This window comes from Sycon ciliatum, chromosome 9, assembly GCF_964019385.1.
Source record: "Sycon ciliatum chromosome 9, ocSycCili1.1, whole genome shotgun sequence".
NCBI lineage: Eukaryota > Metazoa > Porifera > Calcarea > Leucosolenida > Sycettidae > Sycon > Sycon ciliatum.
In genome coordinates this window covers 4,687,066-4,713,437 of record NC_088651.1, presented here as the reverse complement: position 1 = coordinate 4,713,437, position 26,372 = coordinate 4,687,066, and the positions used below count along the sequence as shown (strand labels likewise).

The window sequence follows — 26,372 nt, the reverse complement described above, 5'->3', positions numbered from 1 at the left end:
GGTCCTTCCCGATCAAATTTGTGTGAGTTTCCGTAGTTTTATCGAGTTTGTAGGAAGATTTGATATTTGTGTCAACTCAAACCGAATCCTGCCCCCTAAACAGTCACGTCATGTCGCACTTGTATCTCTTCAAACCTCTAAAATTTACACGTGACGTGCGATTTTCACCGCCTTTTGAAAAAAGGAAAAAAAGTGTAACTAATTACTTAGAATGCCTAGGCGAAGGTACTCATGTACTTCTAAGATATTTAAAAACGACCTGACTCCTATGTGCAGCTCTAACACATCTCCGGTGCTCGTCCGATATTGTACAATTCGTTTTCGCAAAGATTCCCCTTCTGTGTTGATCTTTGTTATTTCACGTATTCAAAGGTTTTTGCGTGTATTGGAGTCTATCCACATCTTTACCACCAAAATGATCTTGTGAAGGCAGAAAAATAATTTGTAAATTTGTTTACATTGAAATAATAATTGTTTGTGAATTTGGATCAGTAGTTCTCACTTCTTTTTTGACTGCATGGTTACTTTCTGGTTGTGAATTTATCTCGTTTATTGCCTACTGATATCGTTGATTGTTATAATTCCTACTTTTCTTTATACATACTAGTAGTAGTAATGTTCTTTCAATCAAATGAACCCCTCGATAGGCATATTGCCTTTGGGTTATTTCATAGTAATAAAAAAAAAAAACAGGCAGGCACAGTGGGTTGGTCAAAGACCATGATTGAGATACGAGAGGTACCTGGTTCAAGTCCTGCCTGGGAGCGGTTTTTCCAGCCGTGCTGCTACCCACAGTCAACTGGGAACTTGTGGCCAGGCACAAGGGGTACATGGATGCAGCTAATGGGGTCGCTTTCGGCACTTGTGCCAGTGGTTGTGAGACTTACCCACTCACCCCCACCGTTAGGCGCTGCATCTGCCGCTAGGGTTTATCGGGTGTTAGCGGCCGTCGTGAGTTCCCTTCGGGAACGGATACGATAATTTACTTTTTTATAGTAATAAAAATAATAATTTTCTTTTAGCTCTCATTGCTCGCTCTAAATCCGGTCTAAGTTACTACTTGCATTGTGCGTATTTATATTGAGTTTTAATTTGCCAGTAATCCTTCTGAAGAGATGGCCACGAAAACGTTCAAGGAACAAGTTATTATGCATGAAAACAAGTTTTGCTAATGGTGTTGGCACTGAGTGCGCAGCTTACTCTATTTATTGTGTTAATACTAACACTGAAGTAAAAATAATTAACTCGGATGGTGAGGCAATTAAATTATGGTGAAACAAGGAGGACAAAATGTTACGAGTTATATCAGGTCGCCGAATGTCTCAGTACTCCTTGTCAGTTTTGTTCCATTTTGCCGCACTCGCTGATTGTATAAGATCTAGTTACATTGGTGGACAGTTACCCGTTACCCGTAACATGTTGTCCATTCAGAAAAAAATGAACTTCTAGCTTTTGGCCATAAATGGGTCAAACGTTGAGTTTTTTTAGAATTTTTTTTCTGGAATCCTCTATGGAATCCTCTTCCAATTATGTTTCTGAAGTTTTTTTCTCCAAAAAGCAAGCCATAACAAGAATGGGATTTGGGCCAGGTTTTGCCCCCAAAGCATTGAATTGGGAAAAACCAAAAAAATCCAGGCCGTTTGACCCCGTCTGCAACAGTGCATTGTGTGGTTCGAACCCCAGTTCAGGTACCCTTTTTGGACCCTTTTTGAAATTTCAAATTTCGCAGCACTGCACTGTGTACGATGAAATCACGAAAAATCGCCAAATACGGGAGCTCGCCAGAGCCAGAGCCCATCTTTTTATGAATGGACTGTAGTCACCCAAATAATAATTAAAGCAATAAATAGAGTAAACTGCGCACTCAGTACAAACACCATTAGCAAAATCATCATAATAATAATAATTATAATAATAATAATCCGGTCACAATAAGGCACTTGTGGAAAGTAACCCAACGTTTTCGGTCCCTTCTCATCAAGGATTATACACGGATATGTTGGGATACTTTTGACAAGTGCCTTATTGTGACTGGATTTGTATTTGCATGGATACTTGCTACCCCAAACTTACCGTCGTTTTTAAAGTATTACCCGCCTCCGACCTCTTTAAAAAAAAATAATAATAAAGCCTATTTCCATTTATAAAAGCATGTTCCTTGAACATCTTCCTGGTATCTCATCAGAAAGATTTCTGGCAAATCAAAACTAATTCAAAACTCAAAATACATACGCACAATGCAAGTGGTAATTTAGACCCTGTCTAGCACGAGCAATTTTTATAATATTACATTTCACGGTTCGTGTGAGACTCGGCTGGAAGCCCAGTTTTCCGCATCCGTCGTGGGAACGCCACCACCCTCTAGGATCAAAGGCGCAGATGCAGCGCCTAAACGGTGGGAGGTGAGTATCTCAGACCCACCACCAAGTGGTCAAAGACCGAAATCCCATTAGCTGCATCCATGTTACCCTCGTGCCAGGCCACAAGTTCCCAAATTACTACTGTTTTTCCCTCAAACCAGTGAATAATAATTATTATTATTATTATTGACTGGCTTGAGGGAAAGACACAAACGAGAAAAGTCTGAAGAAAAAATTGACTGTCACTACCAGGACTCGAACCAGGGACCCTTGTTTGTAGCGAGCGATGCTCTAACCACTGAGCTATGTGGTAGTCGTCATCCCAGCAGAGGCCGTTCAACATTTTCTTCAGACTTCGTAACTCACACTTCCCGTGAATGCACACAGGCCGGTGGGACGCAGCCCTCACTATAACCCTCACACTTCACGTCCAAACTAGCATGCGGGGAGCCCCAAGTCATATAATATAAAACTGGTTTGAGGGAAAGACACCAACGGGAACATTCTGAAGAAAAAAATTGCCTTTTACCACCAGGAAAATACTACTAATATTAGAGAGGTTCTGCAAAACGAAAATTCGAACGAAGTTTCGCGACAGTCCTTGCGAAAATGTGTACGAATTTTTGCACGAACTTTGCGTTCTGCACATTTTCGTAGTTTGCGCGGGCCAAGTGCATGTACGCCATGACCCGATCTCAGGAAATTTCCTACGACAGTTCATTTCGCGTTCCCCGCAAGTTTCGCGTCCAAAGTTGCGAAAGTTCGTGCGAAGTTTCGCACTTCATGATGTAGAGCGAAAGTTCGTACGCATTTTCGTTTTGCAGAACCTCTCTAATAACGTCTACGGCACTTCACTTCTCTACTTCAAACTCCAAAAACACTGCGATTTCAAATTAAAATTTACAATCCACCAAATTGTAGTTCAAGTAGGGCCTGCCCCATCATGAGGGTTATGATGTGTAAGTGGGTGCGTTGGAGTTAGCGGACAATTAGAAACATACAACTTACTTGCTGATAAGTTTATTGAACAGATTGCCCTCGTAGCTCGGATGTGGTATTATCGTTTCTCTCCTTTCCCACAACCTTAAATATTCTCTCGCATCATCAACGTATGCTTGAACAGGGGGAGCACAAATATGAGTAGAGCAAAGGTGCGCGAAACCTTGGGTGTTCGGTGAAAAACGGAGGACGAGATGCACGGCGAGATTTATGAAATGGTGGTTCCAGAAGTCGGAACAATTAATTCGGGCATCGGGGTCGTAAGCCAGGCACTGACAGATAATATCACTTACATCTGGGATGGGAAAAAAGACATACTAACTAATCGTATCGGAAATAGATGTATATGAACAATTTATACTATTTTCCAAACGAAAATCCGGTGCAACAAAAAGTCTAACAAAAAGTCTATACTTTGTTTCCGTTGTATCTATCTTTATAGGGCGTAAGTAGGCACTCAGTTAGATCTTCATTCTCCTGTTCACTATGCTGCTTTTATGACTATGTGACCACCGCTCAACATCACTGTGTCATAATGTCAATTCCCCCACCTCGGCTACTATTCTAGGTATGCTTCGTGCATCGTAACTGGGCTTTGCTGTCAGGAGCTTCGATCAGCGTAACCATGGTTACCACGTGTACAAGTGAGAAAGATATGTCAGATGCATACACATGTATAACATACACTCAGTCTGCGAACAGAACTGTTTCGTCCTTTGTGGACTCATCACCGCAGCACAGAGAAATTGAGGCCGAACCTGATAGTGAGGAAAAATAGTTTTTCCAAAGCCAGATTTAAGCCAGGCTCGAATGTACCCACCATATTTCTAAAACTGACAATTCAGTGAGCTCTGCATAACGCAAACAGCAAAGGCACCACCCCACATACATGTATATTGACTGGGGGAAGACAGCATTGTACTTTTTTAAATCTGCTCCTGCCAATGCTGAAGCTGCATACTAACCATGCTGTAAGTGAGGTGATGGGATGGATATTGCTGCATTTGGTTTTGTATTCATCCAGCTGCCCTGCGGCCAAGGAATTTACATATGTACGCCCCACAATAGAATATGGCACCCAAGTCTGGAGCCTCACCCTAACTACTGCACAGCTAGCTATGTTTGATGTCCTGCAGGCTAAGGTGTGTAGACGGTTACTAAGGTCAGCCAAGATAGAATTTGACAACAAAAAAAATTTCACGGTTCGCGTGAGACTCGGCTGGAAGCCGGGTTTTCCGCATCCGTAGGAACGCCACCACCCTTCAAGGATCAAGGCGCAGATGCAGCTCCTAAAGCGGTGGGAGGTGAGTAGATCAGCTTACCAGCAAGTGGTCAAAGACCGAAAATCCCATTCACTGCATCCATGTTTTCCTCGTGCCAGGCCACGAGTTCCCAATTAACTGTGGGTCGCAGCACGGCTGGAAAAAATCCTTCCGCTTCCAAGCAGGACTTAAACCTGGTACCCTCTGTTTCTCAATCATGGTCTTAGACCATCCCACTATGCCTGCCTGAATTTGACAGATATGAATCAAAAGATAGTTTAAATAGTATGTGTACCTCTAGGGTTGCATTTGTTCGGTCATTCCCGAATGGGCATGGATTGACGTTGGTACCCATCGCGGAATTGGAATGAGCGTATCAAACAAACGGACAGAACTGTCTAGTGACAAGGAAGCGAATGATGAGCATCAAAATCACTATGCATCAAAACATCTGAGGGCAAAATGAGACAGACTACAAGCAGGGTTTCCTCGGAATGGTTTTTTTTTTAGTAGCGGTATTAACTGTTGTTTGCAGCCTCGCGAAGACTACTGCATGCCAGTCCTGGTAGTTCCTATTTTCTGCCGTACGTTTCTGCATGTCTCGACGACAGTCATGATGAAGGAGCGGCCAAACACGGCGTAGATCAACGAGCGCCCGTAATTAGGGTGTCTGCAGGCGTCGTTTGGCCGCTGCTTCATCATGCTATTCGACCTCGTATCAGTCACAGAAACGTCTCTAGCTCTTGTGTTTATTTGACAGAGACGAGGCACCGTTGTAAGTAGAAGTGAGGTGGCAGGCTCGGTGCCTCTTTTGGTCTTGGGTCTTTGGCTCGAAAAATAGTTCCGGCTTGTCTCCCTGTGGTTCTAGAGGCCCACGACGATGAAGAGCTGAGGTGCGAGGGTATATTTCCAGTTCAACAACGATCCCGGGCGAACACTTTCTCAGGGAGCGAAGGGTCAAAATACCACCAACAAGTAACTATGCTGAGGTTATACAGTACCAGCCTCTACCCTGGACGATGTCCGACAACATACTATATCGATAATCGCGTTTGAAGCTTTGTTGGACAGGTACTTGTAGAGTCTACGAAGCAGCGACGAAGCCCCTCCGTGCATTTTCATTCCGCTCGGAATAAGACCTCATTCCACTTTTTCTCAGGCTGCGTTTACACGACAACGATTGAAAACGATTTTCGTTTACACGACAACGAAGTACGACCTAAACTGAACGAAATCGTAGCGTTTACTAAGATTGTTGACACGACAACGCCCGAAAACGATACCTTAACGGAACGAAATGGAAACGCACTACAAAACGTTTTCAAAACGTTTTCGTTCTCGTGTAAACAGTGAAAACGATTGGAAACGGAGCGCGGTCATGGAAACCATTTCGCGCGGGGCCGTTTCACGGGAAATATCTAACCCTTGCGACCACCAGCACGTACCGACTCCAACAAACGTGTCACTTCCCGCCATTGCGGCAAGCCAGCAAGTGCTAACTCCAGCCTGTTTGCCCGTTTTTCGTTTTCGTCTAAACGGTTTAAAACGATCAGCCGTTATCGTGTAAACGGTTTGAAAACGATTCGAGGCCAGCCAGTTTTCGTTCCGTTTTTGTTTCGTTTCGTTTCGTTTCGTCTCCGTGTATACGCAGCCTCAGGAATCGCCAGAAATATGTTCAAGCTAGGTAGGTATCAGGACGTCGAATTTCTCAGTACTCTGTCAGTTTTGTGCCTAGTTGTTGCACTTCCTGATTGTATATTATAGTATCTGGTTACAGTACCGGTATCGTAAAGACTAAGTAATGTTACTTGCTACAAAAGCCTTTTTTATTTCTGCTCGACACGAAATGATTTAGAAAATCTGAGCTGTTCTTCTCGCGATTAGAGATTGATGAAAACTCAATCCTGCAAGCTGTTTCATCAGCCGTTATGGATCTCCTTGCTCCGATCAATGATCGTCTAGGTGCTTTGGAAGCTGTCCTGATGGAGAGTTACTCTTAACTCGTATCCATAATGTCCTTTTCCTTTCTACGTATATTATTGGCTCAACACCCGAGTTTCAAATTTAAAGTGCAGTTCATAAAAAAAAGAAGGAGCGAAAACTTACGGTCTGAAAGGCCTAGGAGACTGATATTATCCTCAGGCGACTCCATTCGTGTCTGCAGGTTTTCGGCGTTCAGCGGAATTAACGGCGGAAGATTGTATGGCTCTTCGCCATTCTTGAAATACCGGTACATCAGCCGCCCTCTGTACGAGAAAGAGCGCGCATTACATTGGCAAGGACGATAATTATTAGGCGGGGATTATTCGTACTGTTGTTAAGGCGAGAGCACCTGCAGTCCTAATAGTACATAATCTCGGGGACTGGACAAATAACGTTAATATGTGTAAACTGATCCCATTTCCCTGAAAAATAGAATTGGCTAATTCATATCGAGTGCTACATCTGTAGAAAGAGCATGGATAGCTGCAAAATCTCTTAACATTTTGACCCGATCTGACCAGCCGTTCTAGAGTTAGGGCCGAAAATGTGACCTTGCAAGGAAAGATTTTTTTGTTGCACGCAGTCATTTTGTGGCAGCACTGTACATGTAATTGAATCTGAGCAAACCATGTCCAAAGATCACGTTTTTAGCCATGTATTGGGTTGCACGGCGGGAATTTTGCCGGTACCCTCGTGGCGTTGCAGATATGCGGCCTGATTCTTGTAGTTGACGTTGATTTAGTGACTTTGGCAAGTTTGAATCGTGTCAAGAAGTCAGGTAGGATTCAGTACTAGGCAGTAGTGCAACGTGAGTGGAAGTCTTTGTCCAATTTTTTGAGAGTATCCTGGATTTGGCGTGCAGTGCTGTGGAAATGGCTTGCGGTGGAGGTCCCATCACTGGATGTTGTATCAAAGGTACGACCTCGTAGCACGCGCTAAACCCAACAAAATTCAAGAATTGACTTGGGTCTGTGGGAGTCTGTGAGAGAACGCCCACTCCTGCCGTTGTAACAGATTCCAGGGCCACGTTGAGGGGCCTATCCCACCACCCATGGCTTCTTCTGGACGTTTTTTTAGGTTTGGATCCCGCGCACGAGCAGAATGGGCAAGAAAATGTGAAAAATTGTAAATGCATTTGTTTTGCTCCTGGGTGGCTCGCACACCGTGGCACTTTGGCGGAATTTGGAGTTTTTCCGGCCTGGAAAGCCTGTCTGTAAGGCGCAAGAACTTTTAAATCATGTCCCGAGGGCCAGGATCTTGGCAGCAGTGTGTGGTGAAAATTCACAAAAATTTCAAAATTTCACTCAAATCCATTGAGAGACACCAAAGTTACGGTCAATTGAAAGCCATAATTATGAAATTAGGCTGCCACCTTAAGGTGGCAGACTACCCAAAAATTCGCTGAAAAATCGAATTTGTAAATTCATATTCAGTGCTACGTCAGTTGAAAGAGTGTGAATAGCTGCAAATTCTCTGAAAATTGTGTCCCGATCTGACCGGCCGTTCAAGAGTTATGGCCGAAAATGTGCCCTTGCAAGGAAAGATTTTTTTGTTGCACGCTGTCATTTGTTGGCAGCACTGTATTTGAATGTGAGCAGACCGTGCGCAACTTGTCGTATCATGGAAACGCGTGAAAGTGTGCAGAATTTTGCTCTAAGTCCAAAAAATCAGGTTTTTGAGCCACGTATTGGGCTGCACGGCGGCGGGCAAAGCCCGCCGCCGTGCAGCAGGACTTTTGCCAGCACCCTCGTGACGTTGCAGATTATGTGGCTTGATTATTGTAGTTGACGTTGATTTAGTGACTTTGGCAAGTTTGAGTCGTGTCAAGAAGTCAGGTAGGCCAGTACTAGGCAGTAGTGAAACGTGAGTGGTAGTCTTTGCCGGTTTCTGAGGGTATCCTGGATTTGGTGTGCAGCGCTGTGGAAATGGATTGCTGTGGAGGTCCCATCACTGGATGTTGTATCAAAGAAACGACCTCGTAGCACGTGCTAAACCTAAAAAAATTCAAAAATTGACTTGGGTCTGTGGGAGTGTGTGAGAGAACGCCCACTCGTTCCGTTGTGACAGATTCCAGGGCCTCGTTGAGGGGCCCTACCCCATCACCCATGGCTGCTTCTGGACTTGTACTAGGTTTGAGTCCCGCGCACGAACAGAAGGAGTGTAGTATCCCTGCCCGACCAATACGGAAGCAGTACGGAACTAATGCGGAGCTTTGCCTGATGTATATTTAGTGTATCTCCGTATGTAAGCGTACGGCGTCTGCTGCATAAAAGCGGCTGCGCATTTCTGTTTCGATGAGAAGGTGAGAGATTTTGATAATAACGAGCTATTCAACCTCCAGGTGTGCACCGGAGAGAAAGTCAGTTATTTTGCCGCTTCTTCTTTCACTAATAATTATATTTCAGGTGTGTACCTGAAAGAAGTAGAATAAAAGTAATTCTTGTTAATTGCACCGCGCCTACCACTCGGCTACCTGTTACAGGAGCACGAAAATGTAAAAAAATTGTAAATGCATTTGTTTGGCTCCTGGGTGGCTCGCACACCGTGCCACTATGCCGGAAATTTGAGTTTTTCCGGCCTGGAAAGCCTGTCAGTGAGGCGCAAGAACTTGTAAATCATGTCCTGAGAGCCAGCATAGTGGCATGAGTGTGTGGTCAAAATTGCACTCAAATCCATTGAGAAACACCAAAGTTACGGTCAATTGAATGCCATATGAAATTTATGGGTAGGCTGCCCCCTTAAACGACAACTCCGCCGTGCAAGGAAAAGAGTTCGTATTAGCCAGGTGGTCTTTAGAACCAGGTATGTCCCACAGTGTCTGTGTACGTGTGGAACTGTCCGTGCATGGAAAAACGGTCGTTAAGAGCCGGTGGTCGCTAAACACAGAGGTCGCTTACACCAGGTTTTACCGTTCAATTTCAACATACATTTTTCCCGCACCCATCTCGGGAACTATACAGAAGTGGAAGTGGAGGTTTCCTTACAGAAGGTGTTTCTCAGTGCACGCATCGGGACACATATCGTGTATAATTAACATTATTGTTATTAAGTAGTGGTTGCGACTTCGGCGATAATTTGTAAGAAAGGGTTTGCTCCCCACACCGGAGCTCGCGCTATTCCGCCGACTTTACTTGACACTTGACTGACTCACGACTGCCATCCAGAGTACACGAGAGGTCCATCGAACCTTCAGGAGCGACACTGACTCACGCTGCTATCTGGTGTTCACGAAGTGTTTGTCGCGCTGAAAACGGAGCGTCCCTGTAAGTTTGTATCCCTGGTGATGTTTGTGCCTGGAGAGCACTATATAAGTAGTGCTCTTCAGGCACAATCTTCCTCAGCCTACTCAAGCTCAACTGATGAGGGGTGAATTCCCCGAAAAACTGTGTTTTGAGCAGGGAGTGGTGCTTTCTTGCAGGTTTTCCGAGTCGAAGGTTCGATGGACCTCTCGTGTGCTCTGGATGGCAGTCGTGAGTCAGTCAAGTGTCAAGTAAAGTCGGCGGAATAGCGCGAGCTTCGGTGTGGGGAGCAAACCCTTTCTTACAAATTATTATTAATTCAACATCTCCTGGCTCGTCAGAAGACTGCCAATATATATATGAGAAGTCGGGTGGTAGCCAACCACGGCGAACTGAAAAATAAGGAGAGAAACAAAGAGAGTACTGCAAGGGGAGGCATGACGAAAATTGCCAGACTGTGTTGTACAGCGCACGCCAACAGCGTCTGCAAACTACTTGATGGTGCGTGTAGTATTAATTACAGTGAAACCTGTCTAAGACGACAACTCAAGGGACATTCAAAATGTGGTCTCCATGGCCAGGTGGTCTCCTTATCCAGGGTCATTAGACCGGAAATAGCATCCCTTGGTCCTAGTAACAGTGGTCCTCTGGGACAGGTGGTCGCCTTATCCGAGTGGTCGCCTTGACAGGTTTCACTGTACTCTGACTTGATTCTTTACACCTTACTAAGGGCGCGTTGGAATTGTCTTCATCAACGGTTCCAACACAGTTTTTTAACAGGATAGTTGGAGTGTCCCATCAGAACGGTTTCTATCATTTAGGAGGTTTTCAGTGGAATTGTCATGGCGATGATGACGTCCGATCAGATCGACCATCTCCACGTACTATGTGGTCTGGCCATTCCAAACTCTTCGGAGCTAACCCACCTCTCCCATCGAATAAGGTTGTGGAGTTTCGAGGGGCTTCTTTTCCTGAAGAGGCCAATCAGGCCACCATTTCAGAAAAAAACGAAACTCCTCGAAACGTCAAAGAGTGACAATTAGAACGCGCCCAAAGAGTCCCTGAACAACATTGCGCAGCGGTAGAACTCAAGGAGCATGAAGACTAACAAGAATGAATGATAAGAATCGAACCATAAAAATAAAAAACCTCAAAATCTAAGTATCAGCAGATTTCTTTAAAATGGATGCTTTGCAGCTCATGGCAAAGTTCTCTGAGTGGAACCTACAAATGATTGTGTACATCTACATGCACATCGTATGCATCGTACAGCTAACTCACCACGCTGCACTTGCTGCCTACAAGATTGGGCTTGCCTCGGGAGCAAGCGCAGTGCAGGCGGACAATACTCCTCACGCGCAGCTTGAACAACCATACCCGTTTCTTTGCAGCCCCTGTATCGGGCAAATGTTAAACATTAAAGAGTATAGTGATGACCACTAACGCTGCGCTCTTCGTAGTTATCTAGCCATTCCTGAGCTATCGGCGCAGTCCACAGTTTCCTGTACTCGGAATGCCGTCAATCGCCGGCTGTGGATCACTCGACCCTCGATACCCCTTGGTGCTGCTGTGATCCCTGCCACCAAGGAAACCTGTTGCTACGGCGAGTTTCTTGAGTTAGCAATCATCAGGCAACATAACAAACCAATCCACTTGCAACCCCTCAAACCAGGCATGCGAGAGTGCGAAAGAAAGAAAGAGAGAGAGAGATAGATAGATAGATAGATAGATAGAGAGAGAAAGAGAGAGAGAGAGAGAGAGAGAGAGAAAGAGAGAGAGAGAGAGAGAGAGAGAGAGAGAGAGAGGGGCAAACAGCGAGCGAGACACAGAGAGAGGGAGAGAGAGGGAAATTGAGAGAGAGAAAGAGACAGCGAGCGAGACAGAGAGAGATTTGTGCTTACAAGTCAAACATATCCGCCTTCCGCCCCCTTGGGCGTCTAGGTTCGAACATGAGTTCCGGGGCTTTGCAGGGGCTAATACTGTTGTCGTGCTCCACTGTATTATGCGGAACGCAATTTCCGTAATCTACAAAACAGGGATAATAACCCACACAAGAGATGCAACAAGTTCGTTAAATGAACTATCGCTTTCACTGGTCACAACGGCTCCAGTTTTTTTTACGATTGAAGTCCTTAATTTACACCTCCGCATATCTCGCATATTCTTGACCCGTTGATTTAGCCCAATGGCTGCTTTAAGCCTTTGGCCTTTGTTTTATCATACTAGTAAATATTTGGCAGTTTCAAATTTACCAGATTTTAATCTCTAAAAAAATCTTATAAAAAAGACAAAGAACTAAGAAGTATAAGAACCTGGGGAAAAAATGGTACGCATTATGACATACATAGCAATACAGACTACCAAGGTAACGGAATAATACAGTCATAAAGTGATACATTAAGGAACGAAACTGGAAGGAGTATGCCCCACGGCCACAAAGAGTGACGAACGTTATAGGCTGACGCCAAGACAGGTAAGACACTGCGACAAACTCATGAACTATAACTCGACAATGAAAATCACCCCGTCACCGAACTTGGAGGACTGAAGGTACCGATGATATTCTACTACTGTACAAATAGCTAAACAGTTTCCTCTGAGACAAAAATGCGATAATACTCATAAAAAGGACACACTTCAGGCTCATTACAAACATCTTGAAAGTTTTTGTCTTCACAAGTATACTTTCAAGCCTTCTCATCAGGTGAAATACAGGCAAGGGAAAAGGAACAGGAACAGTGGATTAAATACAGTAAGAAGGTGGTAAAACAGCGCAAAAAGAAAGAAAGAAAGAAAGAAGATAGCTAAAGTAAACAGCGAAAATTGCAATAATGACACAAAGGTGCAAATGCGAGAAAACTCAATAAGCGCGACATGTAGTGCGACAACAAGAGACAACCACTGGACATACATGTAACTAACGAGGTTTTGACGACCTACCTAACAGCCTAAGTGTGAATTTGATTTGTTTCTGCTTGCAAAGGTTGGGTTTCCTTGTGTGGATGTATACAGCTTCCAAAACATTCAGCAATCTAGCACAGCGTACACGTGACACAATCGAAAAACAATCATCCGAATACACAGCACGACAATCAGGATGCTCAAACAAATGACTAGCAATGGACGACTCATACTTATCAGAACTAACATCAGAACAATCAGCATGTGCGGTGGACACATCCGATTTCACATGGCTAGTCGAGTGGACCCTAGCCGTTGCCTCTGTCTGTGCTTTAGTCGCTGCCATCGCCGCCGTTGCCGATCTTGTTATTCTTCTGGTTGGTGCGGTTCCTGTCACTGCCACGCACGTAGGTGTCTTGTCCGGTTGTTTTTCTGGTGGTCTAGTTAATTGTGAGGTGACGTTCCTTGGTGTTGATGCCGCTGCGTTGGACCATCTTGTACCAGGATGATTCTTTGCTGGACGTCCCCTCCGTGGTCGAGTGGATCGTGCGTGTTGTGGAATAAGGTGTAGCGGTGCGTGTTGTCGGATGCGTGCGTCCAGATGTTGAAGAGTCCTACCTACATATCGGCTCTCACATTGCCGACACTCGAAGTGATAAATCAACTTGGATAATTGGCCTGTAGGTAGGACGTCCTTCCTCACCGTGAACGCACGCACCGTGGAGTAGATGAAGCGAATATGAACATTATGGTAATTAGACTCCACGGCAGACTTAACCCGACGCTGAACCATACGTGATACTGACTCGCCCTTCCACGGTAAACATAGGTATACTGGATTAGTGGAAACCTCAGCATTCTTCTTTGGACTGGTCTCAGTTACATACTTCACAATAACAGACTCGGGGTATCCATTGAGACGAAAAAGCGCACGTAACTTCTCCAACTCCTGCTCCAACCTTGAAGACGAACAAAGGCGACGTGCACGATCCACCAAATTACGCAACAAATTGATCTTATACAGTGTCGCGCAAAACGAATCCCAAACAATGTACAAGCCAGTGAACGTAGGCTTGCGATAGACCGACGTGACAACACCACCATCAATTGACTTCTCAACGAGCACATCAAGAAAAGGTAGACGATCTGACTCCTCAAATTCACACGTGAAATCCAACATACCATCAACAACCTTCCTCAGCAGATCACGAAATTGGAGGCACTGAGCCTCAGACTGAAAATACGAGAAAGAATCATCGACAAATCTCACATACAATGGGGGCATCAAACTAACCGGAATCTGACATTCGTAATAACCAACAAATATATTTGCCAAAACAGGACCAAGGGGCGAACCCATAGCAACACCATCAATCTGTCGATACATGACACCATCAAAGGAAAACTCCACACCTGACGTTACCAAGCGGATCATTTCGCGGAACGAATCTTCACGTAACTCGCCAGGCGGACATAGTGAGCGATGATATAGCGTTTCGCAGCAAATATCAATGACTTTATCCAAAGGGACATTTGTGAACAGACTAACAACATCGTAAGAGCACATAACATAGGTATCGGGGAAGGAGTGGTCGCGCAGAATATCGACAAATTGAAAACTATCGCGAACTACATACCGACTGTATAATTCTAAAACGGGTTGCAACATTCTACACAGCCAGCGAGAAATCTTATACTGGGGAGAACCTAACATAGAAAGGATGGGCCGGACAGGACAATCCCTCTTATGAATCTTCGGTAAGCCATACATTCTAGGGCGAGCTGAACCCAAAGGCTTAAGCAGCTTAGCCTCATAGTCAATCAGTTCCTTCGACTCAACCAACCTATCAAGAAAGGCGCATAATTTATCTTCAATTATAGAGGTACGATCATGTGACTCGACGGGTCCTAACTTAACAAACTTAGAGGCATCGCAAAGAATGTGAAGGGTCTTAGCAATATATTCGGCTTTCTTCAAAATTACTACGGCTCGACCCTTGTCAGGCCTTGTGATGACTATATCTGGATTATTGCGTAACTCTTTACGAGCTTTGTAATGTTGAGGAGATATAGGGTATTGCGCCGTATCACTCCGCGCATCAAGGTAGTCAACTGCCACAGCAGAGAGCTTGGTCGCGGCAACGTCATATGACTCAGATGACTTAGGGAGGGAACCAGACAACCGATCGTGAAACAACTCAAATTGTGCATAGACCTCCTCGCGGCCAGGCTTGCAAGGTAAACCATAGTCCATACCCCGGCACAACAACTCTCTTTGTGCATCCGACAGTTCAATTCCTGCTAAATTAACAATGAACTCATCACGGCACTTGAATGAGCCAAAGCGATCTTTACGCAAAAGTTCTAACTGTCGTGAGTACCTGGCAACTAACTTGCTCCGCTGTTTACTGTCACATTCACCAATAAGACGCGAGAAACGAATATAGTCAAATGGGCTAAGAAACCCACGGACGCGAGATATAACCGAACGGTAACTTGACAACAACCTATCCCGATCCATCATCGCCATTGCTATCTCATCACGCAACAATACCTTCTCAATCTTTGCAACATCGTGCGGCTTACAGCGCTGAACCCGCTTCTGGATCCTTCTCGGGACGACACCACCATGAAGACAGTCCAACAGGAATGATAAGTTATATCTGACATTGTTGAGACGACCACGAACAGACAATACCTGGTTAAGGGACTCTACCTCTTCACTACTATGTCTCGATTTCAAATAGGTAAACAGTTTCCTCTGAGACAAAAATGCGATAATACTCATAAAAAGGACACACTTCAGGCTCATTACAAACATCTTGAAAGTTTTCGTCTTCACAAGTATACTTTCAAGCCTTCTCATCAGGTGAAATACAGGCAAGGGAAAAGGAACAGGAACAGTGGATTAAATACAGTAAGAAGGTGGTAAAACAGCGCAAAAAGAAAGAAAGAAAGAAAGAAAGAAGATAGCTAAAGTAAACAGCGAAAATTGCAATAATGACACAAAGGTGCAAATGCGAGAAAACTCAATAAGCGCGACATGTAGTGCGACAACAAGAGACAACCACTGGACATACATGTAACTAACGAGGTTTTGACGACCTACCTAACAGCCTAAGTGTGAATTTGATTTGTTTCTGCTTGCAAAGGTTGGGTTTCCTTGTGTGGATGTATACAGCTTCCAAAACATTCAGCAATCTAGCACTGCGTACACGTGACACAATCGAAAAACAATCATCCGAATACACAGCACGACAATCAGGATGCTCAAACAAATGACTAGCAATGGACGACTCATACTTATCAGAACTAACATCAGAACAATCAGCATGTGCGGTGGACACATCCGATTTCACATGGCTAGTCGAGTGGACCCTAGCCGTTGCCTCTGTCTGTGCTTTAGTCGCTGCCATCGCCGCCGTTGCCGATCTTGTTATTCTTCTGGTTGATGCGGTTCCTGTCACTGCCACGCACGTAGGTGTCTTGTCCGGTTGTTTTTCTGGTGGTCTAGTTAATTGTGAGGTGACGTTCCTTTGTGTTGATGCCGCTGCGTTGGACCATCTTGTACCAGGATGATTCTTTGCTGGACGTCCCCTCCGTGGTCGAGTGGATCGTGCGTGTTGTGGAATAAGGCTTTTCCCTTGCCTGTATTTCACCTGATGAGAAGGCTTGAAAGTATACTTGTGAAGACAAAAACTTTCAAGATGTTTGTAATGAGCCTGAAGTGTGTCCTTTTTATGAGTACAAATAGCTGGTCGTAATTTGTTTCTCATTAAACATGATCTGATCACTTAGGGTGGTTTTATTTCCTGGTAAATGATTGTTCTGGATTTCTTGGTACGTGGTCCCTCGTATTTAATGATACTCGAGGAAAGCCAGTCAAGTCACTCAAGTACCACGGGCTGGGTGGTGCGCAGCGATAATTATATCCGCGAACACTGGGCTGCGAAATCGTGCAAGGAGGAAAACTGACTAACGCGACTGGAGTACATTGAGCAGTACAGTACATGCACGATAAAGTACAAGCAGTGGAACGGGTGTTGATTGTGCTTACCAATCAGTTTAACGTTGCCTTCTGGAGTCACCATGACGTTCTTTGCACATATATCTCTGGAGGAGGAAACACAATGATTAACAAAAGGTACAACCATGAGATATCATCGCATTTGATTATGGAATTTTCATTCGCGCTATTACACCTATATGCAGGCCTGAAAACTGGGCCGCATATATTTGACAAATCTTGACAAGATTCCTTGCACCAATATAATATGCTCATCAATGTGGGGACGTAGAAACCGCTCCAATCTTAAATCAGATTCATGCACCTGGCATGAGAAGTGATTTTATATAACGCATCTCGCTGACCCCTTTTAAATGCTCCAAATCATTTCGGCGGCATGGTCTTCATAACCTGGTCATCCTGAAAGAAAACCCTGTTCCAAAACGGATGTTTTTGTGTAGAGGAAATATTTAATGAAAAGCGGAAAAGGAGTTGGCAGCTTCGGGCACAAGAGCTAGGACGCTTCCTACCGACTTGACCTAACGAAGGACAACATGTAACCAGCTACAGTGTATGAATAGTGGCCCCGTAAGGGGCTGTCCGGAAATATCGATATTTTTTCAAGACGATAATTATTTGTTCATATCTCCCCGGGCCCTGGGCCCCCTCCCTCCCCCGGGGCCCTGGTTCCCTCCCTCTCCCCTCAAAACGAACAGAAACACGTGTATGCAGGGAGTCGATATTTTTTAATGAAGTGTAATCTCCTCGCGAAACGGGACCAACAGGAACTCCAAATTCAACATACACCAAGGTTTACTTTGCCACATTCTGACTCTCTCAACCTTGCCATGGCTGTATTGTTGGGGTTGACTTCCACTCTGGCTAGATCATCAACTGCATGTTTGCACAGTGCCCGCCCAAAGTTAGAGATCGATATTTTTCAAAGGAACGAGACGAACAGGGACAAAAAAACCCTCCCCACCCCCCACCCCCCCCCCAAGCGAACGAATATCTTCTCTAAAGAATATCGATATTTGTGGACGGCGCCTAATAGAAGTGTAGCATGCAGCAGAGCCAGTGGATGCCAAACGAACGGTGATACGAAACAATCACCGCCAGACCCAAGTAGTGCAGACTCTTTGAGGAAACAATGAGCAGTCCGTCTTTTTGAAAATTCATGTTTTCATTTCTCTGTCATTCTGCCCCATTTGTCTGTGCTGCGCTGATGAGTCCACAAAGGAGGTAATCATTATTATTAATATTATAGACAACACCTCATAGCATGAAAAGAAAATCAGCCAGTACGGGAGATGTTGTTGTTAGCCAACCATGCTGAGTAAAATAATTAAAGAAGAAAAGTAATGGTCAAGACGGAGAAGCATGGGAGTAACATCTCTGAGAGCAGATTGAGTGGAACTACGTAAAGAAAGTAGAACTAGGCCACCTACCCATGTATGCCGCCCAATGCATGTATGTAGCTAAGACCGTCCGTCAACTGACCAAAGATTCTGGCTGCCTCGAATTCAGTTGGATCGCCAAAGCCTGGTGACAAATCCAGAGTAACTAGAAGCAGAGAACAGAATAAGTACAGTGGTTGTCACCTTTCACCACTGCTGTCATTCACACTTTTAGATTTGCCCCATGATGCAGTCATTTACGCTTGGCACTGCCGCCATTCTTAACTTTTAGATTTGCGCCATGCTGCAGCTATTTACACTTTGCTTTGTGAGTATATAAACCAATACTGATCCAGATTTCTCACTTACTGTTTTCTGATGATCGCTTAGCCCTCGGTCACACTACGGCAAAAATGCTGCATCAGCGTCAGAATCATGAGCTTTTCCATGGCAACTGACGCAAACGCGGCAAGTTTGAGTGTCAGACGCTGCTGCGTATGATGTGGGGAAATCGGCTGCGTTGCCGCTGATGGGAGTGACGCTTGGCGGAAAAACAGTGTCTTTCAAGTAAAATTAGTTTCAAGACAGTTGCTCGAGTTGAGGAGTCATACGATGATTCGACATTCGTCTCTTCAAGGTTTGTTTTGTTTCCTCTTTTTTCCCGAGATGAGTCCGTGGACCTACGAGGCCGATGCTGCTCTGCTCCGAACCTGGCGGAAGAGCGAGGCGTTTTCTGAGAAGAAAATAAAGTCGAGAAAGGACCAGTTGTTTGAGTGGGTCATCGGCCAACTGGAGGCTGTTGACTTGTGAGTGTTGTGTTGTCGTCAAGAGCCCCAAAAAGGACTACTAGTATGACGAAGTCAGGAGAAACACAGCTGCGATGCGGACTTTTCTTGCCTGATCCATGACACAACTGAAAATGGCTTCAAATTCGGAAAGAAACAACAACGATCGTGCACGCGTGGACCTTTCGTCTTCTTGTAATCAAAAATTAATAAAAAAATTGAAAATTTTGTCCGACAATTTTTTGTATAATAAGCAAAAGGCCGGTTTCCGTGGCGTTTCCGTGGGAATCCGTGTCAGCATTTTGGTGATTTTGTGACGTAGACAAATGCGCCAGCTGCAAGAAAAACAAAACACTGTGTGACCCCGCGTCTGCGTCAAGTGCTGCGACTTGACCCTGCGTCCAGCTTCAAACTTGCCGTAGTGTGACCGAGGCCTAAGTGCGTGAAACTCGGAGTAAAAACACTTTTTGTGTCCTCCTATTGTTTTAAGTACAGTGATAATAATGATGAAGTATCACAACGAGAACAGATAACTTACTCTACCGTGCACACAGACACAGGAGATGTGTTGCCCCACCCGCTATTACGCATTCGTCCTTGTGTCAACGTAGGCAGCAGGATACCAGTAAAAAAAGATTCTAATATGGGCCGCAGTCAGTTAAATTTATGCCTTTGGGGTTTCGAAACATTTTGAGACATGATGGAATGAAGAATTGCTTCTGTCGAGCACGTTCACGCTGTGCTTCATTCACCGACCGCGTTGTCACGAGCATCTTGTCGGCCTTCGTTCCCACACTTGTTTGGCGGTCTAGTCCAAGCAGCTAGCCACCAAAGTTACATTTTCCTGGAATACAGTAAAACCGGTAACTGAAGATCACCCCTTTGGGGCCAAAAAAATTGGTCTTTAGTGGCAGGTGGTCCTTAAGGGGGCAGCCTACCCATAAATTTCATATGGCATTCAATTGACCGTAACTTTGGTGTTTCTCAATGCATTTGAGTGAAATTTTGACCACACACTCCTGCCACTATGCTGGCCCTCAGGACATGATTTACAAGTTCTTGCGCCTCACTGACAGGCTTTCCAGGCCGGAAAAACTCAAATTTCCGGCATAGTGCCACGGTGTGCGAGCCACCCAGGAGCCAAACAAATGCATTTACAATTTTTTCACATTTTCGTGCTCATTCTGTTCGTGCGCGGGACTCAAACCTAGAACAAGTCCAGAAGCAGCCATGGGTGATGGGGTAGGGCACCTCAACGAGGCCCTGGAATCTGTCACAACGGAACGAGTGGGCGTTCTCTCACACACTCCCACTGACCCAAGTCAATTTTTGAATTTGTTTAGGTTTAGCACGTGCTACGAGGTCGTACCTTTGATACAACATCCAGTGCTGGGACCTCCACAGCAAGCCATTTCCACAGCGCTGCACACCAAATCCAGGATACCCTCAGAAACCGGCAAAGACTACCACTCACGTTTCACTACTGCCTAGTACTGAGTCCTACCTGACTTCTTGACACGACTCAAACTTGCCAAAGTCACTAAATCAACGTCAACTACAATAATCAAGCCACATATCTGCAACGTCAACTACAATAATCAAGCCACATATCTGCAACGTCACGAGGGTGCTGGCGAAGGTCCTGCTGCACGGCGCCGTGCAGCCCAATACGTGGCTCAAAAACTGATTTTTTGGACTTATGTAAGATACGACAAGTTGCGCACGGTCTGCTCACATTCAAATACAGTGCTGCCAACAAATGACAGCGTGCAACAAAAAAATCTTTCCTTGCAAGGGCACATTTTCGTCCATAACTCTTGAACGGCCGGTCAGATCGGGACACAATTTTCAGAGAATTTGCAGCTACCGTATTTCCACAAATAGTGGGCCGGTCTACTATTTTTTCAACCTCGCCCTAACCCGGCCTTATAATCGAGGACGGTCTTGTATTCGAGGACGGTCTTTTATTCTTTCAACCCAGTTTGACCCTGGTCTTCTATTTCTCGCCACACAGTTTTACCCCCGTTCTTCCATTTTCTTCTACACAGTTTGAGCACGGTCTTCTATTTTTTCCCACAGTTTGAGCACGGTCTTCCATTTTTAACACAAGAACAAAGACTCATTTAGTAGGTCCGGTCTTCTAATCGGAGACGGTCTTTTATTTTTTCAATCGCCCCCTGCCCCGGCCTTGTATACAAGGAAGGCGTTGTATACGAGGACGGCCTTATATTTGCGGAAATACGGTATTCATGCTCTTTCAACTGACGTAGCACTCAATATGAATTTACAAATTCGATTTTTCAGCGAATTTTTGGGTAGTCTGCCACCTTAATTAGAGGTTTGCACCGCACAATCATAATAATGAATGTGAGACCGTCCGCACCGGGTGAAGTGGTCTGTAGTACCAGGCTGGTCGCTAGTCACCGTGGTCTTTAGTTACAGGTTTTACCGTACATTTGTTTAGGCCGAAGACATATTTGAGCTGCCTGTGGTCCATCATTATTGTCCTGGGCATAGTTTTTAGTGGAATGGTATTGTGAAATGAAGGTTGCTTAACGGGCGGGTTTCGCGTTGTTTGTTTGTTTGTGGCGATGAAAGAGAATAAGGGGAATTGGCTTCAGGATGAGAGGCCACCTGAGAACTCCCAGGTCAAGCGTTTGTAGTTGTGCCTGCATGTACAGGTCTGGGACCTGAAACCCGAACCCTTGAGCGTTGCAATCACATCGCAAAGACCCAACACGGTATTGTACGACTACGAAAGAGCGACCGCTGGAATGCTCAGATGCATTTTGTTGCCATTTCATCGCACTATATAGGGAAGCGTCGCCAGTGAGCATCGCTTCCAATGTGCACATCACGCATGATTATGGGTGGGTGATCATGTACTCTTCGTGTGATGTTGGCGTGAGGAAGACCTTGGGAGGTATCGGCAATAGTGACGAGACTTCAGAAATAGAAAGACACTGCAATTGCACATAAACTGATAACGTTATATTGGATTTCAAAACCTGCTTACCGCCCTCTACCAGCTCCCGGATAACACACCACCCCCATGCTGTGACTATGGATGCAAAATAGAAAGGAATCACCGGGTGGCGAAATACACGCAGTGCTTGTGCCTCCCTGTCCAGCGCCACCAATGACCTCCGATCTTCGAAACTCTGCTTGATTGCAACCTGTACGACACAGCAACAGATTACCGAGCAGGGGGAGAAAACCATCGGCAAGGGCTAACACATGGTCCTTGGCTCCCATAATGGAACCAACATCACCAGCCCTTTGTAGTCCCCTATGTTCTCTTGATGTTGTTGTTGTTTTTCTCTTCCATTCGATGTAGGCATGTGCACTTTCAGAAAAAAGAAAAAAAACCCGCTGCGCAGTATGACATTCATGCAAATTGGAGCATAACTAATCTAGCAGCATGCATTTCACTGTTTGTGGGACATGTAATTGCAGGTGACGGGACCTGCTCGTAGTAAACTTCCTACGCTACTGCATGCCCCGGTTGGCTTTGAATTATGATTTGAGCCCCCGGAAATATTATTATGATGATCCTCGCTGCGAAAACGCCACGTTTGTCATTGCATTTCATTGAATATTTCTTTTCTTAAACAGTGTCAGCTTGAAAATCGATTCTGGAAACACACAATCTAAAACCTGAACAAATTGTCATGTTGCGTGGTGATGTCTGCGGCATTCATACTTTTCGTAGTTATTATTAAACCTTTATCTCCACGTAGATTATTTGTATATCTTCGCAGTGTTGAGAAAATCGCATAATAATATTAAAGGTGAGCTTCGGGGTGGTGAGAATTGTAAATGCAGTGTATCAAAAAGGAATCTCTCTGAATGATGGGGAATTGTCTTGGGTCTTCTTCGTAAGGGTCTTCGTAAGAGAGGTTAAGATGCACATTATTTCCGAGGTGATGCTAAAGTTCAGCTCCCTTATTTGATAATTTTTTTTTAACGATAGAAATATTAACGATACTTCTCCAGACGTTTAGTTGTTCTGAACAACATCGTCAGTGAATAAAGACAGACGAAGACTCCACTGACGATGTTGTTCAGAACAATGAAACGCCTGGAGAAGTATCGTAAATATTTCTTTCGTCTCTTTCCCTCAAATCAGTTACTATTTCTATCGTTATTAATTCTTTTTATCAAATATACCACTCTTTGGTCTAGAAAGAATACTTTTTTGATATTACAATGAATAATCAACGGCTTGTCCACCAACTCTTTCCCTTATTTGGCTGGCGCTTCGAAAAACAACGCGAATGACCGGCAGTTCACGTCGAAATTTGGAGTTTTACGCCAAATTTGACGTGAAATTGCGGGTGGCGTCGGAGATAACATGCATCGTAACAATTTTAAAGACGAGCACCAAGCAAACGCGCACTATGGGGCTGGTTACTCACTTTCTGAGCATACATGTACAAATCAAGCACAAAATCTTCACGCTCCTTCTCAACTAAATGCGGATACTTTTACCGCTGGTTTTCTTACCTGCGTGGAGGTACTGGCGTGAAGTCCGCGATAGACTTTGGAAGTCTCTCCGTCGCCGAGAAGTTCGTGTATGTGAAACTCATCTCCAATGGTCCTTTGAATGGGATATAACACTTCTCCACGAAAGTATCCCCCATAGAAAAGTGATATATGAGAATCCTCTTGGTGCTCCATCGCGTGTGGTAGATCACTTTTGATCTGCGGAGGAGAGGATGAAACAGATAAGTATGATATTGCACTGGTTGAACTTCTTTCAACACCGCTAACTGACCGCTTCGAAAATTCACAATCTCTTTCGTGTAAATTCTATCTCATATCTCCTTGCCTGAAATTCATAGGCTGTGCATATAATGCCCATTTTGCAGTGTCTAGAGTCAGTTACTTGAAGTACACTTTTGGTGAAATCCGACCAAGAGCGCATATTTGGCGAACTAAAATATTCAACGGCCATTGATCCTCACGTTGTGGCACGTATGCAGCTAGACAGACGCATGTAGAAATACAATGAGGTAATCATGTGTGAGTTTTCTCTTCTTTAGTTCTGTTCTGTTTTTTTTTCTCCCCTTCCTCAATGCCCTAATGATGCCCAATGGGCGAAATACTGGCAAAATTATCTATTTGGTGCAGCTGAGAGCCTGTTGCCGGAATGGCGGTACTTTCAAGTGTACCCATAACTAGTTCTAGTTGGATTTCTCACACACCAAAGCCACAACCAAAGGCACTGGGCTTCTTCGCCGTTACACAGACACTCGCGTTCAAAACAAAACACACTAATCAGACTGCAAAACTAAAACTATCATTCACCATACAAGCATGTCTACACTACTTCTATAATCCAGTCCGCGGGTCGAAAGTGGCGCTTTGCTGATGCCCAAGGTAACAAGTCGTCTGCTACTTCGCGGCGAGGCAGTGATGATCAATCCTGAACTGTCATGCTAACAAACCAACATACACAACGCTGCAGCAACGACGACTAAATCCCAACGGCCCTGTACTCACTCCACGATCGAAACTAGCGCACCCGCTCTATCCCGCTCAGCCCCCAACTGGTTTTTCGGCATTTAATTAATGTTCGAAAAAGTGCTGGAAATGCGTTAGGATATCAAGCGAGCACATTATCACTCCATGTCTTGTTTTATTGATCAGAGAAGAGTGCAATAGGTGCTTCTTTCTTTTCTAGTCATATACTATAAAACCGAAAAGTCTAGCGACCAAAATGTTTAACGTTTTTGTAATTTTGGCATGATAACGTGCAGACAATTTAACGATGGCTACCTGGCCACAGAATTTTCAATGGGTGAAAGCTACTAAATGCCTTTTTCTACATTATCATTATTAACAGTATAGCGGTCAGGAAAACAGAAATGATTCAAAGCTAAAAGCAGGCAAAAGCCACCTTGCATGTGGTAAAAAGTAAAAAGTAAATTATCGTGTCCGTTCCCGAAGGGAACTCACGACGCCCGCTAACACCCGGTAAATCCTAGCGGCAGATGCAGCGCCTAACGGTGGGGGTGAGTGGATAAGTCTTACAACCACTGGCACAAGTGCCGAGAACGACCCCATTAGCTGCATCCATGTACCCCTTGTGCCTGGCCACAAGTTCCCAGTTGACTGTGAGTAGCAGCACGGCTGGAAAAACCGCTCCCGGGCAGGACTTGAACCAGGTACCTCTCGTATCTCAATCATGGTCTTTGACCAACCCACTGTGCCTGTCTGGTTGCATGTGGTAGTTACTGCAATGTAAGGGCAAACCATTCACTCACCTCTCAAGGGTGTTCTTCGTACAGGAACAGGTATGGTATCCAGGAATGATATTCTTCACAGAGTGTGCCTGCAATTCATGATTTTATAGGAAAAGTCAGATTACAAACATTAGGCAAACAGGGAGTAACGGTGCTAGCAGCCTAGCACCTACATGAGCGTGCAAAACGAATAATCTGACTGCCCGGCAGGTGATGCCATGTCGGAAACCAGTCTTCATCAAGCAGAATATAAACCTGCCAAAACATGGGTGGTCTTATCCAATGTCCACTAACCTTTCAGAGCTAAAAGAAGAAACTCGAACGGATGGAGCAATCGCAGTCTAGTCTATTCAAATCCCAACACACACATTGTAGCTTAGTCCTTCCCGCATCTTTCAGAGCCAGCGTACCTTCAAGTTTCAAGTTTGTATGTCAGTTGTACCTACGGTATCTGACCTCTAATAGTACATACACGTCGTGGATGCTTCGCCTGATCAAGTGTTTCCCACTTGCGAGCGGTTGCGTCGGCTCATTTAGCTCTTCAGTTTAGTTTCAGTTTTGCTTTATTTACGGATTCCCCAGAGGTAAATAGGCACCTATCTTGGGAGTCTCACCACACATATAACATAATTAATATTACAATGGAAGCGGTCCTCACCAAGAAAACACAATCCGTTGCTACTCCGAGTTTCTTGAGTTTTTCAATCGTCAGGCAACTTTTTTTGAAAAGTAAAACTCAAGAAACTCGGAGTAGCAACGGATTGTGTTTTCTTGGTGAGGACCGCTTCCATTGTGTACTAGCTCCAGTGCACCCCAGCGCTGTTGAGCCCTCTTTGCGGTGGACGGGACCACTTCCCCCTACATAATTAATATTATGTATTGAGTGCAAAAAAACTCGAAATCTGAGATTTTTTGAAGTCAAAGGAGAGGAAGAACATCAATAATTGATTGAGAACGAGGGGTGTTAATAGAACACTGGAAAGGCGCTAAAACAAAATAGCTGCAGTAGCGGATTTAGACTATAATGTTCAACACGTGAAACTACGTAGCTCTTCCAAGGTATCATCCGTAATCGCTTGAGCAGATAGATAATTCAAAAGCTTAGATTATTATCTTTCGTATATTTTACCCAATAGCTGCCCCAGTACTCTCAATCAGAATTTCTTCTAGATTAAACACAAATGCTCGTGCT

General features: G+C 44.7%; 1 protein-coding gene and 1 long non-coding RNA gene across 2 annotated transcripts; both read right to left on the bottom strand.

Annotated features, from left to right (window-relative positions):
• Positions 1-4,844: 4,844 nt before the first annotated feature.
• LOC135825139 (putative sperm motility kinase W) lies at positions 4,845-23,365 on the bottom strand. Its single transcript, XM_065337873.1, has 7 exons — positions 23,351-23,365; positions 21,949-22,108; positions 18,199-18,313; positions 16,802-16,857; positions 11,745-11,868; positions 6,728-6,867; positions 4,845-4,867 (listed from the first exon to the last, which is right to left on the bottom strand). The coding sequence occupies exons 1-7, from the start codon at positions 23,363-23,365 to the stop codon at positions 4,845-4,847; spliced, it is 633 nt and encodes a 210-aa protein (XP_065193945.1).
• Positions 23,366-23,447: 82 nt separating this feature from the next.
• LOC135825076 (uncharacterized) lies at positions 23,448-25,511 on the bottom strand. The gene is made up of 3 exons (XR_010555011.1): positions 25,475-25,511; positions 25,202-25,269; positions 23,448-23,636 (listed from the first exon to the last, which is right to left on the bottom strand). It is a non-coding gene; the product is annotated as an uncharacterized LOC135825076 (long non-coding RNA).
• Between the last annotated feature and the right edge of the window lie 861 nt (positions 25,512-26,372).